Source organism: Anomaloglossus baeobatrachus, chromosome 7 (assembly GCF_048569485.1).
Source record: "Anomaloglossus baeobatrachus isolate aAnoBae1 chromosome 7, aAnoBae1.hap1, whole genome shotgun sequence".
NCBI lineage: Eukaryota > Metazoa > Chordata > Amphibia > Anura > Aromobatidae > Anomaloglossus > Anomaloglossus baeobatrachus.
In genome coordinates this window covers 43,215,967-43,232,735 of record NC_134359.1, presented here as the reverse complement: position 1 = coordinate 43,232,735, position 16,769 = coordinate 43,215,967, and the positions used below count along the sequence as shown (strand labels likewise).

General features: G+C 46.1%; 1 protein-coding gene across 1 annotated transcript in view; it reads left to right on the top strand.

Moving 5' to 3' along the window:
- LY75 (lymphocyte antigen 75) overlaps positions 1–16,769 on the top strand; it is a 153,689-nt gene that overhangs the window by 22,350 nt on the left and 114,570 nt on the right. Inside the window, 1 exon segment of the mRNA XM_075317259.1 lies at positions 12,230–12,400. Within this exon segment, the coding sequence (XP_075173374.1) occupies positions 12,230–12,400 (171 nt within the window).

The following is a 16,769-nucleotide window of genomic DNA, read 5'->3' as shown; positions in this document are numbered from 1 at the left end:
TGCGCTTGGTAACTAAGGTAAATATTGGGTAACCAACCCAATATTTACCTTGGTTACAAGCGCACACCGCTTAGCGCTGGCTCCCTGCACTCCTAGCCAGAGTACACATCGGGTTAATTACCCGGTGTAATCTGGCTATGTGTGCAGGGAGCCGGCACTGACGGCGTGAGAGCGGCGGACGCTGGTAACGAAGGTAAATATCGGGTAAGCAAGGAAAGGGCTTCTTGGTTACCCAATATTTACATTGGTTACCAGCATCCACAGAAGCCGGCTCCCTGCACATTCAGTTGTTGCTCTGTCGCTGTCACACACAGCGATGTGCGCTTCACAGCGGGAGAGCAACAACTAAAAAATGGTCCAGGACTTTCAGCAACAACCAGCGACCTCACAGCAGGGTTTCTGTTGTTTTGGTATGCCAGTGGACCTTCAAATGTGACTGGCATCTGCAATATATTTTATCCAAAATACTGCTCCTTCCCTTCTATGCCCTGTCATGCCCCCAAACAGTAGTTTTCCATTACACATGGGGTGTTTGTTGTACTGCATGAAATTGCACTGCAAATTGTGTAGTCAATTATTTCCTTTTACCCTTGTAAAAATGAGAGTTGGGGGTAAAGCAACATTTTTTTAAATTATATTTTTTTTTAATTTTCACGACTCCGTTATAAAATTCTGTGAAGCACTTGGGGGTTCAATTTGCTCACCAAATATCTAGATAAATTCTTTTGAGTGGTCTAGTTTAAAAAATGGCGTCACTTGTGGGGAAGATTCACTCTTTAAGTAGCTCAGGGGGTCTCCTCCAAACACGACATGGTGTCCTCTAATGATTCCAGCTAATTTTATACTCTTAAGTCAAATGTCTCATCTTCCCTTCTGAGCCCTGCCGTGCACCCAAACAGTAGTTTTCCACCACATATGGGGTATCGACTGGGGTATAAAATGTATGGATCATGTTCTCCTGTTACCCTTGTAAAAAGAAAAATTTGGGGCTAAAAGAAAATTTTTCTGTAAAAAAAAAAAAGCTAAAATTTTCATTTTTTTTTTTACCTTCCACATTGCTTTAAAGTACCTAAGAGGGTAATAAACTTCTCAGATGTGGTTTTGAGCAGTTTGAAGGGTACAGTTTTTAGGATGGTGTCACTCTGGGGGTATTTTCAAAGACACTTCAAATGTAATGTGGTCCCTTTTTTTAAAAAAAAAAAAAAATAAAAAAATTTGGTTCTGTAAATTTATTGGAAAAATGAGAAATTGCTGATACTGTTTAACCCTTCTAATTTGTAAATGGGTAAAGTACAAAGTTGTTTGTTTTTACAAAGACTTTGCAATTTTTCCAAAATGTGATAAACCCTTTCATATAGATGAATGTGCATAGAGGATGAATAGTGGTGAGCAATCAATCACTCGACTCAAGTGCGCATTCCTTAACCGTAGTGATATCTAATAATATTTAAAGTGAACCTGTCAGGTCCAATATGCACCCAGAACCAGCATATTAACATGCTAAGAGGGCGGAACTAATGCCCTTGGGACTAGTCCCTGGCCTCATTAGCATATCATAAAGGATCTTTAGAAATACTGTTTGTTTGCAGCATTTTATTACCTGCACCCTGTTTCTATAGTCGGGTTGTTGGACGTCTTTGTACATGTGGGCGGCTTTATGGCTTAGTGATGTTCAGTTCATTTGTTCGGTCTCTGATCTGCTACATTCTTTCACACTTGTGGTTTAGCAGCAGCTTGTGGCTGCACTTATTATATAATGCATCTGATGTATGTGCTTCTGGGTGGATGTGACCTGCATTTTGGAGCTTCATAGTTCACGTACCTTTTACAATTAAAGCTGAATTTTAATGCATTTTTAATATTAATTATAAAGCTTGTATTTTCTTAAGAAATTCCAAGCAAAAGGTGCAGTGTGAATAGAGCTCTAAAGGGCCCCCTTCATGTCATACATTAGGGTAGGAGATTGGCTTCATTATTGAAATATACTGAACCAGACCTGGTATATTACCCTCATGTGCTGCCCTGTATTGAGAACAAGACCCAGAATGAAGCGCCCAGCAGAGTAACACATCCTGGCCTGATAGGACTGTATTAGTACGTCATCTAACTTGCTACTTAATAAATAAATAAAAAAAATAAAAAATATATATATATATATATATATATATATATATATATATATATATATATATATATATATATATATATAATTTTTTTTTTTTGTTTAGCTGGAAATCCCCTTTAAAGTAAACACCTTTTTAGTATTTCTTTTTTTATGGTTTATCGTAAGGACTGATCCTAAGGCTAAATGCTGTAGAATTTTGCTACCTTTAGTAACCACTAGAGTGAGCCCTCTGCATACAGTTATAATATATATGTAGTTCGCTCCTGGGCTCCCTCATGTGGCAGCTGCTGGAAACCATTAATGTACTAATTTAACTGAGGCAATTTAAAGGGAATCTGTCAGGTGATTGTTTTAGTACAGTAATAGTAGTTATCTCTAAATAGGGCTTAAGGGTACTGTCACACTTTTAGCGACGCAGCAGCGATCCCACCAGCGATCTGACCTGGTCAGGATCGCTGCTGCGTCGCTACATGGTCGCTGGTGAGCTGTCAAGCAGGCAGATCTCACCAGTGACCAGCCCCCAGCCAGCAGCGACGTGCAAGCGACGCTGCTCTTGCACAGAGCCGGCGTCTGGAAGCTGCAGACACTGGTAACTAAGGTAAACATCGGGTATGGTTACCCGATGTTTAGCTTAGTTACCAGCGCACACCACTTAGCTTAGCTTAGCGTGTGTAGGGAGCCGGCACTGGCAGCGTGAGAGCTGCGGAGGCTGGTAATGAAGGTAAATATCGGGTAACCACCTTGGTTACCCGATGTTTTTACCTTGGTTACAGCTTACCGCAGGCTGTCAGACGCCGGCTCCTGCTCCCTGCACATTCAGGATTGTTGCTCTCTCGCTGTCACACACAGCGATGTGTGCTTATCAGTGGGAGAGCAACAATAAAAAAACGAACCAGGGCTGTGTGTAACGAGCAGCGATCTCACAGCAGGGGCCAGATCGCTGCTCAGTGTCACACACAGCGAGATCGCTAATGAGGTCACTGCTGCGTCACAAACAGCATGACTCAAGCAGCGATCTCCGTAGCGATCTCGCTGTGGGTGAAGTACCCCTAAGGCTATGTGCCCACGCTGCGGATTTACCGCGGATTTTGCCGCGGATTTCCCGAAAATCTGCAGCAGCGGCACTTCCAAGCCATTTCAATGGCATTTTGGAAATGCTGTGTCCATGCTGCGGATTTGTCCGCTGCGGATTTGCCGCGGATTTTGATGCGGAAAAATCTGCAGCATGTCAATTATTTGTTGCGGATTTTGGTGCGGATTTTAGGTATAGAATGGGGAAAAAAAAAAAAAAGAAATCCGCATCAAAATCCGCGGCAAATCCGCGGGTGCGGATTTGCCACGAAAGTCGCGGATTTTCATGCAGAAAAATCCGCAGGTACATTCTACCGTGGACACATAGCCTAAAGAGACCCTTCGGGAGCAGAAAGTTTTATTGCTTTACGTTGTCTTGTTGTAAGCGCCACAGCATTCAGTGTGCAGTAACTAGTCAAGGATATGTAAATACAGACTGCATATTCACTGGTCCCATTTTCTGTGACGTAACAGCGACCTGGTAAGTCGCTGTTATGATCGCTGCTTAGCTGTCAAACACAGCAGCTGAAGCAGCGATCATAACATCGCTACATGTGCAGAGAGCAGGGAGCCGCGCACACTGCTTAGCGCTGGCTCCTCGCTCTCCTAGCTACAGTACACATCGGGTTAATTAACCCGATGTGTACAGCAGCTACATGTGCAGAGAGCCGGAGCCGGCAGCACAGGCAGCGTGAGAGCTGCGGAGGCTGGTAACTAAGGTAAATATCGGGTAACCACCTTGGTTACCCGATGTTTATCTTGGTTACAGCTTACCGCAGCTGCCAGACGCCGGCTCCTGCTCCCTGCTCGCTTCATTTCGTCGCTCTCTCGCTGTCACACACAGCGATCTGTGTGTCACAGCGGGAGAGCGCCTTTGAAGAAAACGAACCAGGGCTGTGTGTAACGAGCAGCGATCTCGCAGCAGGGGCCAGATCGCTGCTCAGTGTTACACACAGCGATATTGCTAATGAGGTCACTGTTGCGTCACCAAAACCGTGCCGTAGCAGCGATTTCGGTAGCGAGCTCGCTATGTGTGAAGAACCCCTTAATCTGAACTGAATTTGCACTGCTGCCCCCACCCATACTCCCTCCCATCTCTCAGGAGTGATAGTGAATGCACTGGGAGCAGTGAATATGCAAATTGTATATACATACACTTGATAAGCCATCATAAGACACTGAATTCAATGGAGCTTACAGCAAGGTAACAGGATAAGGAAGAGCAATAAAAGTTACTGATCCTGAAAGGTCTTTTTAAGCCCTATTTAAAGATGACATTAGTATTGTACTAGAAAACCTGACAGATTCCCTTTAAGAGGAGCCTATCAAGTAGGTTTCTGATCTACAAAAAATGGAGCCGATTTAAATGTACTTTAGTGGGAAAATATGTAGTATACCTTTTGTATTATAGTCATGTAAATGCCAGCTCTTTCTATGTCTTAGTAGCCCATAAGTAGTAGTAATCAGTGTTTGACAGTTTTCATCTATGACTGTGCTTTGGAGGGAGCTGTCAATCACTGATTAGGACCTCCTACTGGACTCCTAATACAATAATAGAATAAGTAAAAGGTTTGTAGAGGTAACCATTTAGTATATCAATGTGTTCAGCTCTAGAACTTGCGGCCTGCAGATCAGATATCATTAACTTGACCTGTTCCCATTTAATAGTAAATATAAATGAGGTAATAGATACAAATCAAAAGTTTCACTAAAGATGAGTTTGTACTTTCACATTAGTATTCGCCCTGCAATGGTTCCATGTGTTTATAATACACAAAGAAAGATAAAGCAACAATTAGGAATGTTTTTGGATGGATGTAACCTCTTATTATACAAAGCTGATAGATCATTACTGGGTGCTGCACCTACAATTAGGAATCTTAGTGCAATGTATTTTACCAAAACCTCAGTTTCTTAAAGGAACCTGTCTGCTTATGACACGCCGTGGTTCTGGCTCTGGGACGTCGCGGTGGCGGAGCCCGGTTCCGTGACACTGGTGGTGTCATCTAACAAATAGGAAGGGGATGATGACAGTTTATTTGTGACGCCACCTGTGGTATGTGGCAAGTTAAATACCGCCGCTGCGGCGTGGGGGATCTCTAGGGCAGATGGTGACGCAACTTGGTTGGTATAGCTCTCTACAGGCAGAGCTTGGCCCCAGGGCGGATGGGGGTGGTAGTAGTAGTCTATGATGGCGGGGGTTGCAGGGCCGGAGTCGCAGGTGAATAACAGAGCCACACAGGGATGCAGTCTCGAGGTTTTTACTCCTTGTAGCAGGTTCCAAGGTTACATGACACGCCAGGGACGACCTTTGGAGTGGTGGAGTTCGCTGTGATGGGCTCCAGCCGATCCCGGGTAGTTCGTAGGTCGAGCCCGGTGCACCTTTCTGAAGTGTACCCTTTCCTGGCTGTCTTCCTGCGCTTGCTTCGCCCTCCTGCCTTGTGCCTTCACACACTGAACCCTGTGCCCATGGACCCTGTGGGGTGGCGTGAAGCTCTATCCCTTGGCCCTTTTTGAGTCATTTTCCAGCGAATTCATATGTGGTTGTGGCTTCGGTGCTTGCAGTCGCCTTGGCTGCTGGTTTTACTAGTGGAGTACATAGGTTCTTCTCCTCTAGCCTAGAGACCAGTCCCCGTGTTGCGGCCAAGTCCTTCCACCCGTAGATTATGTGTGGAACAAGGCCACGGAAGGATGTTGCACCTCCCGTGGTCTCTAGGACCCCTTCTGTCTGTGCACAGGGCGAGCGGTACCAGCTCCAGGCCATGGGTATTCGCTCCTCCACTGCTCTTCTTCTCTTTCCTGCTCCAAACTAACTCCACACTCCACTCAGTACGCGTTGTGAAGACTCAAAAGCCTCAAATACATAGCTGAAAATAGTTTTGATTTGTTTTTTTGGGGTTTTTTTTCACATCCCTTCAAGTTTTTTTTTTTACGAATGAAAATGTTTGAACGATCCAACAGGTCACTTTATACAAACCGATGTAATATAGTTCCCACCAAAATTAATGTCACGAGGCTCCTCAGCACAATAACTAACCACTGATACTGAATAAACTACAAGCCCATGTGAGGAATGAGGAACCTGTAAAGTGTTTCCTCCACCTTTTTTTTTTTTTATGGTTTTATTTTCTTCAAGCTCCAAGGTTTGTTTGTATTTTATAGATTGAAATGCTGTTGGAAAGCCACGTCAATGCATTCAGAGTGGAAAATTATAGGCCCGCCCAATATATTTTGCAGTATACAACATGGTAAGCCTTCAAGGATTTCTCCATCATCTATGGCAGGGATGGGGAGCCTTTTTTTTTTTTTGCTGGGGGCCATGTGGAAATTAGTGCCCACCGTCAAGGGCTGCACAGAATAGTCAACTTGAGAATTAACCTGGTATGTTTGGTCAAACAATGAATTAACTCCCCTTTACTGTGGTCACTGGAGCTGCTTCACTTTGGTGCGGCTATGACGCTCGGTGATATTGATCATGTGGCTTCTCACAACTGCTTTTCTAGGATTGTCTCGGTCTGGAGCGCAGTCATCTTTGTGATAATAAAATTGGAAAATCATATACATTACATAGGAGACGCTGGGGGCACTTATACATTACAGGAGGGGCTGGGGGCACTTATACATTACAGGAGGGGCTGGGGGCACTTATACATTACAGGAGGGGCTGGGGGCACTTATACATTACAGGAGGGGCTGGGGGCACTTATACATTACAGGAGGGGCTGGGGGCATTTATACATTACAGGAGGGGCTGGGGGCACATATACATTACAGGAGGGGCTGGGGAATATGGGGTGAGTCTCGTAGACGCATCCCATTACTAATCTAGGGCTGTCAGCTGTCATTAACCCCTTATTACCCCGATTGCCACCACATCAAGGCAATCGGTGTGAGCATGGTAAAGTGCCGGGATTAGTACATCTAATGAAGTCCAAAAAAGAGATCAGACGGCACTCTCCAAAGTATGAATGAAGATCTTCTTTATTTAACAAATGGTGCAGGAGAGGAGCTAGGTGCAGAACACCCCCCCCCAGGACGACGGCCGTTTCGCGTCTAATTACGCTGCGATTGTCGAAGCGTAATTAGATGCGAAACGGCCGTCGTCCTGGGGGGGGTCTGCACCTAGCTCCTCTCCTGCTTTTTATCCTGCACCATTTGTTAAATAAAGAAGATCTTCATTCATACTTTGGAGAGTGCCGTCTGATCTCTTTTTTTGGACTTCATATGGAAAACTTCTACTTATCTGATGTGCACCTTCAAGCTGAGATCATGGAGCACCTGAACTGATCCTCACCCCTGTGTAACACCTTGTGAAGGTAACGCTTGGTAGTAGACTCTTTCCTTCTGTATTATTACCTTATTACATCTAATGGATGAGACAATTTTGGGCTGCTGTTTTTAGGCTGGTAGCAGCCCAATAACAATGGGCCTCCCCAGCCTGAGAATACAAGCCTCCAGTTGTCTGCTTTATCATGGCTGTGTATCAATTTTATTTTATTTTTTTTGGGGAGGTGGGGGATACCACATGCAGGGTTTTTTAGTTATTTATATAATTTAAAAAAAAAAATAAAGCCACATGGGGTCATTCTTATTTTGATACACATCCAAGGACAGGGCAGGGGGCTGCACTCTGTAGCTGTATGCTTATACTTGTGCTGTGCATCATAATATAGGGGGACCCTATGCCAATTTTTTTTTTCTCACATTTAATTATTTTAAATCACTATACATACACAGTGGGTGCGATTGCAAGCAATCAGACATGCAGTCATACATGGTGGAGGTGTGGTCTGACTGCAACCAATCACAGATGCCGTGACTGCTGATGGGCTGGGGAAACAGTTCATATGCATGGGGTTGGGGTTGAGTGGCCCCGGAAGTAGTTACCACCGCGTGGGGACTGGTAAGTATAACGCGGCTACTCTAATACCTCTAGCTTTCTACCACCATTTTGAAGCTTCTGATTCAAGTCCCCATAGACTTATATGGGGATTGGCGTCCAGCCATATATCAAAAATAAATTCTGAGACCAAACAGAGGGTTTTTTTTTTTGTTTTTAATCCAGTTGGACCTGCTGATTCTGGATATCTTGGGGTTCGCTTATCACTAACCACAATGTTTCTGAGCAATGTAATATAGAGCTGCAATAATGCAGCCCATGCGTGGATCATGCTGCCCGTGGTTTGAGGGCATTATTCTGTTAGGTTACCTTTTTATTAATATTTGAACCTGCTTTATCCTCACCTATGGGTGGAGAAGCGTGGATATGGTTGAGTTGAGGGACAAGACTAAGGTGTGGAGCTTGAAGGCCGCAGTCACATTCCTCCCACCTCCGCTCTGACCGCAGCCATCCTGTAAATCTGCAGTAACGTCAATTAACCGGTAAATGTTTCCATTTATTGAAAAGCAAATATTATTACATTGTTCATGTTGGTAAGAAGAAAACCAGAGAAACACAATTACTTAGATGCACAGATAATTGTGTAGCTGCAGCTGTTGATGTGATTACATGTAGAGCATCGTGTCCTCCGGGTATTTGGGATCCTTTTTCCTGTTCTTTTGGGCTTCGGTTTTCCTTGCTATGGGGAAGTTGTGCTGCATTCTCAGATCCAATTAGATGTATTGCTCCTAATCTGCACTCATCAGTTCTGTATTTTTTTTTTTTTATCTGTAAATTATTATTTTTTTTTTTTTCAATTGTCTCTTTGCATTGGATACAGTAACCCCTTAAAGGGAACCTGTCAGCAGAAATTTCGCCCAAAACCTAAAAGCTTCCCCCTCTGCAGCTCCTGGGCTGCGTTCTAGAAAGGTCCCTGTTATTATTGTGCCCCATGTGAGACCAAAATAAAGACTTTATAAAGTGGTACCTTTTTGTATTCAGATACTGTAAATGTGACACGGGGGCGGGCTCTCTGGCGTCCGTTATGCCGCCCCCATCGCTCCTTTCCATAGCTGATGCACCGCCCACTGCTCCAGCCATCCCCGCGCATGCCCAGTGCCAGTCTCACGGGACTGAGCAGTGTGACCGCTGGTGACGTGTGCGCAGGCAAGTGATTATGGGCGGGGCTGTGATTATCAGCAAGTACCCGCCCATAATCTCGTGAGCGCGCAAACCTCACCAGCGGTCACACTGTGCTCAGGGTAGATGCTAGACTGTATGGGCTGCTTCCAGGGATGACGTCCCTTTTGTCACGTGATAGGGGCGTGTTCAAAATACTATCACATGACAAAAGGGACGTCATCCCTGGAAGCAGCCCATACAGTCTAGCACTACCCGGAGCACAGTGTGACCGCTGGTGAGGTTTGCGCGCTCACGAGATTATAGGCGGGTACTTGTTGATAACAATCACAGTCCCGACCATAATCTCTTGCCTACGCACTGCTCAGTCCCGTGAGACTGGCACTGGGCATGCGCGGGGATGGCTGGAGCAGTGGGCGGTGCATCAGCTATGGAAAGGAGCGATGGGGGGCGGCATACAGGACCAGGAGGCAGAATAACGGACGGCAGAGAGCCCGCCCCCGTGTCACATTAACAGAATCTGAATACAAAAAGGTACCACTTTATAAAGTCTTTATTTTGGTCTCACATGGGGCACAATAATAACAGGGACCTTTCTAGAATGCAGCCCAGGAGCTGCAGAGGGGGAATCTTTTAGGTTTTGGGCGAAATTTCTGCTGACAGGTTCCCTTAAACACTAGAAGTCCCAGGAATTTTGAGCTCCATAGGGTTTCAATGGTAGAAATGTCAAATGACCCCTCTCTGGGACTTCTAGTGTTAAAGGGAATCTGTCAGTACATTTTACATTTTCCTTAGGCATACAAAGGTACGTCAGGATAAGACTGTGAAATATTTCCATGGATATCTGTTTCGGCCCCTATCTGATGCTCCCTGATGTTCTGAAAGTCAACTTTTATTCATTAATTAGTTTTGCTTGTGCACTTGGGGAGGGGGATTGTATGAGTGCACGGGAGAGGGTGATCATATGAGTGTGCTAGGCAGGGGGATCGTATGAGATAGCGGGGGAGGGTGATCATATGAGTGCGTGGGGGAGGGTGATCATATGAGTGCGTGGGGGAGGGTGATCATATGAGTGCGTGGGGGAGGGTGATCATATGAGTGCGTGGGGGAGGGTGATCATATGAGTGCGTGGGGGAGGGTGATCATATGAGTGCGTGGGGGAGGGTGATCATATGAGTGCGTGGGGGAGGGTGATCATATGAGTGCGCGGGGGAGGGTGATCATATGAGTGCGCAGGGGATGGGGCATCATATGAGTGGGATGGGGCATCATATGAATGCGCTGGGGATGGGGCATCATATGAGTGCGCTGGGGAGGGGGCATTATATGAGTGCGCTTGGAGATGGGGCATCATATGAGTGCGCAGGGGAGGGGGCATCATATGAGTGCGCTGGGGATGGGGCATCATATGAGTGCGCAGGGGAGGGGGCATCATATGAGTGCGTGGGGGAGGGTGATCATATGAGTGCGTGGGGGAGGGTGATCATATGAGTGCGCGGGGGAGGGTGATCATATGAGTGCGCAGGGGATGGGGCATCATATGAGTGGGATGGGGCATCATATGAATGCGCTGGGGATGGGGCATCATATGAGTGCGCTGGGGAGGGGGCATCATATGAGTGCGCAGGGGATGGGGCATCATATGAGTGGGATGGGGCATCATATGAGTGCGCTGGGGATGGGGCATCATATGAGTGCGCTGGGGAGGGGGCATTATATGAGTGCGCTTGGAGATGGGGCATCATATGAGTGCGCAGGGGAGGGGGCATCATATGAGTGCGCTGGAGATGGGGCATCATATGAGTGTGCTGGGGAGGGGGCATATTAGTGCGCCAGGGAGGGGGTGTAAGAGAGCACTTGCCATCCTTGGCTTCTCTTCACTTCTCCCCGCCTTCGCCGCCCTCCGCTTCTTGATTGACTATGGAGACAAAGATCTTTATGCATGATGTCATAGTAAATAAAGTATTAGAGGGCGAAGAGAGGAATAGATAAGATGTAGTGTGTATATATTATTTAAATAAATATAAAGAGAGGAATTTGTAAACATCTGAAGGGAAGAGCTGATTGCAGCCCATATTGATTGCACTGTGACATTCAGCGTTGTGCAGCTCATGGTAAGTTTGCATTCTGCCACCGCAGCCATTCTTTCCTTCCTTTCCTTTTCTTTGTTTTTCTTTTCCTTTTCTTTCTTTTTCTTTTCCTTTTTTCTTTTTCTTTTTCTTTTTTCTTTTTCCTTTTTTTTTCTTTTCCTTTTTTTCCTTTTCCTTTTTTTCTTTTCCATCTTTCTTTGCCTTTTTTCTTTTCCTTTTTTCTTTTCCTTTTTTCTTTTCCTTTTTTCTTTTCCTTTTTTCTTTTCCTTTTTTCTTTTCCTTTTTTCTTCACGAATACAGTTTATACTTTCTGCAGATTCTTGCACAAGCTGCTTTTTTGTCTGTTCCTCCTCCGATAAGCCTCTGTGACAACGAACGCTTCCTGTACCTATAAAAAATAATCTAGATTCAAACAATCGTACAATACTGCGCGAAACCACAGAGTTAAAATATAACTGAACTTTAAGAAAACTTTTGATATTGCCATGTTGTAGAGAAGTGGGGGAAAATGAGGTAAGAAGCAGAAGGTCTCCGCCTAGTGCTGATGGCAAGGAGATCCTGCCTTGAAGCTTCTGGTCCCTCATTTTAGTGTTCGGGACCCTCAGATGAAAAATGCTCATGTGTCTGTGACACGTCAAAAGTTTAATCACAGTGAAGTTACACTTTTAAAGGGAGTGTCCATTCACGACCTAATACATTGCCTGTGTGCAGATTTCACTGCATTTATGGCCCTTTGCTCATGAATCCAGAGGCGCTGGATGAACAATCCTGCGCACAGCAGAAAGTTCAGAATTTCAATATTGTAGAAATCTACCTGAAAGCAATGCCATACTGAATATGAGCAAATTCAGCAGCAGAGAATATTGTTTTATGTCGTCCACGTTTGATAATCATGAAGCATTTTGCTTCTTTTTTCTCTTACAGTTGTGTATACGACCGGTGGGAATTCTTCTGGAAGACCCTGTGAATTTCCCTTCCGTTATAAGGAGACGTGGTATCATGACTGTATACTTGATGGGAATGAAGCTCAGGACTGGTGCGCGACCTCCACAGACTTTGATGACAATGTTCTTTTGGGAAACTGTTTAAAGCCAGGTTAGAAGTTACTTTCTTTGATACATTCCGGTCCTTTAATTGCAGAACGTAAGAATTTATTGCTGCTGGAAAGTCCCCTATCAGTGATATAGTTTTACTGGATCTAGTTCAGCAGTTTCTGTTCATTCATTTACTAGGTCATTTTCTGATCCTATTTGTTTAAAACAGAGTTTTATGCTAAATATGTTGTAAAATGTAGGATTTTATTTACATTTTTCATATTACTGTATCAAAATGTAAAAATCTTAACAGATTTCAAACTAGAATTTGCTCTGAATACCGTAAGCTTTCCTGTTCTGCAGTCTCGTTATCATCACAGACAGGCATTCATTTAAAGGTAACACAATCTATATAAACTGTATATGGCACAGGATGCACTATTCACAGTAAGCAATCTCACAGCTCACCTTCCCCTCCTTCCTTCACACTTACCTTTGCCCAAATTAGAGCATGCTCCGATAATGCTTCTAGGCAAACAAAGTATGAATAAGTGCTTTGCTGCTAATGTTCAAGTGAAGAACAGAAAGTAGGAGTCTAATATTAAAGCTCTACATCAGCATTTTTTTCATTGCTGTAGCGGTGCTTTTAGTCTAAGCCCCCTGCCCCTAGCCTTTTACCCATCCTCCGCCGTTTTCATCCTTTTTCGGCGTCACTCCGGTCCCATGATGCCATCTTGTGACCGCAACTTCTGACTGACCGGAAGTCAGAAGTTACGTTACAAGCGGCCAGTGTAAGGGGTACTTTGCACACTACGACATTGCAGGTGCGATGTCGGAGGGGTCATGTCGAAAGTGACGCACTTCCGGCGTCGCTCTCGACATCGTAGTGTGTAAAGCCTAGATGATACGATTAACGAGCGCAAAAGCGTCGTAATCGTATCATCGGTGTAGTGTCTGCGAATTCCATAATTACCTTGCTGCAACGGTCCGATGTTGTTCCTCGTTCCTGCGGCAGCACACATCGCTGTGTGTGAAGTCGCAGGAGCGAGGAACATCTCCTACCTGCGTCCCGGCCGGCAATGCGGAAGGAAGGAGGTGGGCGGGATGTTTACATCCCGCTCATCTCCGCCCCTCCGCTCCTGTTGGCCGCCTGGTATGTGACATCGCAGTGACGCTGCACGACCCGCCCCCTTAATAAGGAGGCGGGTCGCCTACCAGAGCGATGTCGCAGGTCAGGTGAGTGCATGTGACGCTGCCGTAGCGAACCTCATAATGATATCGCAGCTGCGACGGGGGCGGGGACTATCGCGCTCGGCATCGCAGCATCGGCTTGCGATGTCGCAGCGTGCAAAGTACCCCTTAGTCTATGAGAGCCAGAACGAGGCTGTCATAGACTTGTATTACATTGTGACTTTCGGCGCACTCCATGAAGAACACTGGAGCTGCCGGCAGGGCACAAATCACACAAGAGACCATCCACAGCAGCGCTGATTGAAAGGGAAAGACACCATAAGGGGAGTATCTGAGTTGGGTCAGGGAGCTTAGATTTAAGGGAACCAAAATATAAAAAAAGTAATAGCACTTGGAGTAAGGAATGAAAAAACAATATAGAGTAATGGACAATTGCCAAGTTGGAAAGGAGTTGCCTCTGTAAGACAAAAGGTTTTTGTGCAGATAGGGGTAGCAAGAGAAAAACTCATCACCACGGGCTTGAAAACTGAAATATTTTTGACATTGACAATTCTGCAGAGTATTTTATGAGCGAAAAGAAGACAAGAGTTTTTTAAAGTGCAAAATAGTACAAAATGTATTAACAAAGCAGGTGAACATCCATCATCATGTCATATCTCCGTATTGGAGTGTTTTTGCATAGAGTGCTTCACCCCTGATGAAGATTTCAGTGTAAGAGGAGAAAAAGGGGTTAAACCCGCGCAATCCGCCAAATAAGATGTAGAGATGTTGATAGATTAATCACCCTTTTATTCCATAGGTCTACGCGTTTCAAGGTACAGAGACCTCTTCCTCAGGACCAGAAAATCAACATAGTGTGTTGATTTTCTGGTCCTGAGGAAGAGGTCTCTGTACCTTGAAACGCGTAGACCTATGGAATAAAAGAGTGATTAATCTATCAACATCTCTACATCTTATTTGGCGGATTGCGCGGGTTTAACCCCTTTTTCTCCTCTTACACTGAAGACTTCTGTACGTGGGGCCGCGGCAGCCGCCATTATCCTATGCTATCTATGGTGATTGTGACCCTTCACAACCATTTTGGGTGAGTGTATTAATTTACATTACTAACCTGTTGTTATTTATTGGGTAAAACCCTATTAGCGCTTCTTTCTTCTAGCACTATTACCCCTGATGATGTGACATTAGATATCGAAACGTGCGTTGGGCGTTTCTGGACGTTCCTGACCTAGTGACCGACCTCGGCGATTATTCCATCTTGCTGTGATCGCATACCCCATTCCATCACCTCTCTTTGGTATGCCCTTAACCCATTGTGGGATTTTTTTCTGCTCTTTGCAAGCACACTCCAATATGGAGCTATGACATGATGAAAATGTATTATAGTGTATGTCAGTTTTTAGAGTGCCAGTATTAAAGGACATGGGGGTTTGTCCTATGTATTGACACAATTGATATGCTAAAATTACATTGATTACCTTACATGTCCCTCCATAGCATACCTTTGTACTAGATTAGCCTTGATTGAGACATAGTTATCAGTGAGGTATGGTCCTGGTAATTTTAATATGATTTTAATCAATAGGATGTTCACCTGCTTTAATACATTTCTTTTTCGCTCCTAATTGGGAGACCCAGACAATTGGGTGTATAGCTACTGCCTCCGGAGGCCGCACAAAGTACTACACTTAAAAGTGTAAGGCCCCTCCCCTTCTGGCTATACACCCTCCCGTAGGAGTACGGATTCCTCAGTTTTAGCTTTGTGCGAAGGAGGTCACACACGCACGCATAGCTCCATTGTTTTTAGTCAGCAGCAGCTGCTGACTATGTCGGATGGAAGAAAAGAGGGCCCATACAGGGCTCCCAGCATGCTCCCTTCTCACCCCACTGTATGTCGGAGGTGTTTGTAAGGTTGAGGTACCCATTGCGGGTACGGAGGCTGGAGCCCACATGCTGATTCCTTCCCCATCCCTTTTTACAGGGCTCTGGGTGAAGTGGGATTTACTGGTCTCCAGGCACTGAGACCGTGCTCCATCTACAGCCCCTGGAGAAGATGCTGGATTGGAGCGGAGTACATCAGGGACATGGCCCTGCTTCCTCAAGGTACTCTGTGTCCCCGTGCATTTCGCGCTCACACCGCAGCATGCTGGGTGTTGTAGTGCGCCGGGGACATCAGCGCTGCGGCGCTTGTGCCATGGCCTCATTTCAGCTTCGCTGAAGCGGGCACACTTTTGGGGAACGGTCGCGCCGGCCGCTGGGACTGCGGCGCGGCTGGCACTTGTGGTGCGCCGGGGACTTCAGCGCGGGCCGCGCTTTTACGGCGGCCGCGCTGATAACTCGAGTCCCCGGCTTTTGCGGCCTGGTTCCGTTCGTTCCCGCCCCCAGACCTGCCAGTCAGGAGAGGGGCGGGACGCTGGTCAGTGCATCAGCGCTGAGGGCTGGAGTCGTTTTTACATACTCCAGCCCTCACAATAGGCACAGAGGGGACACTGTTTCCCGCACTTTTGTTTGGGAACTCCCACGGGGTGCCCCTCTCCACAGACGCCGGCAGCCATTCCTGCTGACACGCTGAGCTGCAGAGGGGAGCCGGGGAGACCCAGACAAGGAATTCTGCGCCTCTTACCCGCTATTCAGCGGGTGGTAAGCAGCCCTCAGGGCTCACCCCCTCTTGTGCCAGTAGTAATCTTAGTATTTTGTTCCTGCAAATACTTTGTACTGCATAGCGCTGGTCGCCTTTTGGCTATAGACTCTCTCACATTGCAGAGAGCCAACAGCATGTCGTCCACAAAACGCAAGGGTGCCAAGGCACAGACATTATATGCTTCCTGTACCGCATGTGGGACTTTTCTACCGGCAGGCTCCAATGACCCCCATTGTGTGCAGTGCTCGGCCCCTGTGGCACTTGCACAGCCGGGACCTCCGCTGGACGTGACCCAGGGTGTACCACCTGTGAATGCTGTCCAAGTGACAGGAACTGAGTTTACAGCTTTTGCTGACAGAATGTCTCTCACTATGTCACAAATTCTTGACACATTGCGGGCTAGGCCTGTACTTCAGGCCACGGACACTGTGCAATCATTGCCCCCTGGTCCCCCTCAGCTGAATTACTTCCAAGCTCCGGGACGGGCACATACACCTCAGGGTGAAGACTCTGACTCGGACGATGGTCCCAGGCAACCTAAGCGGGCTCGCTATGAGAGGCCTTCACATTCATCTCAATGGTCAGGATCCCAGCGAGA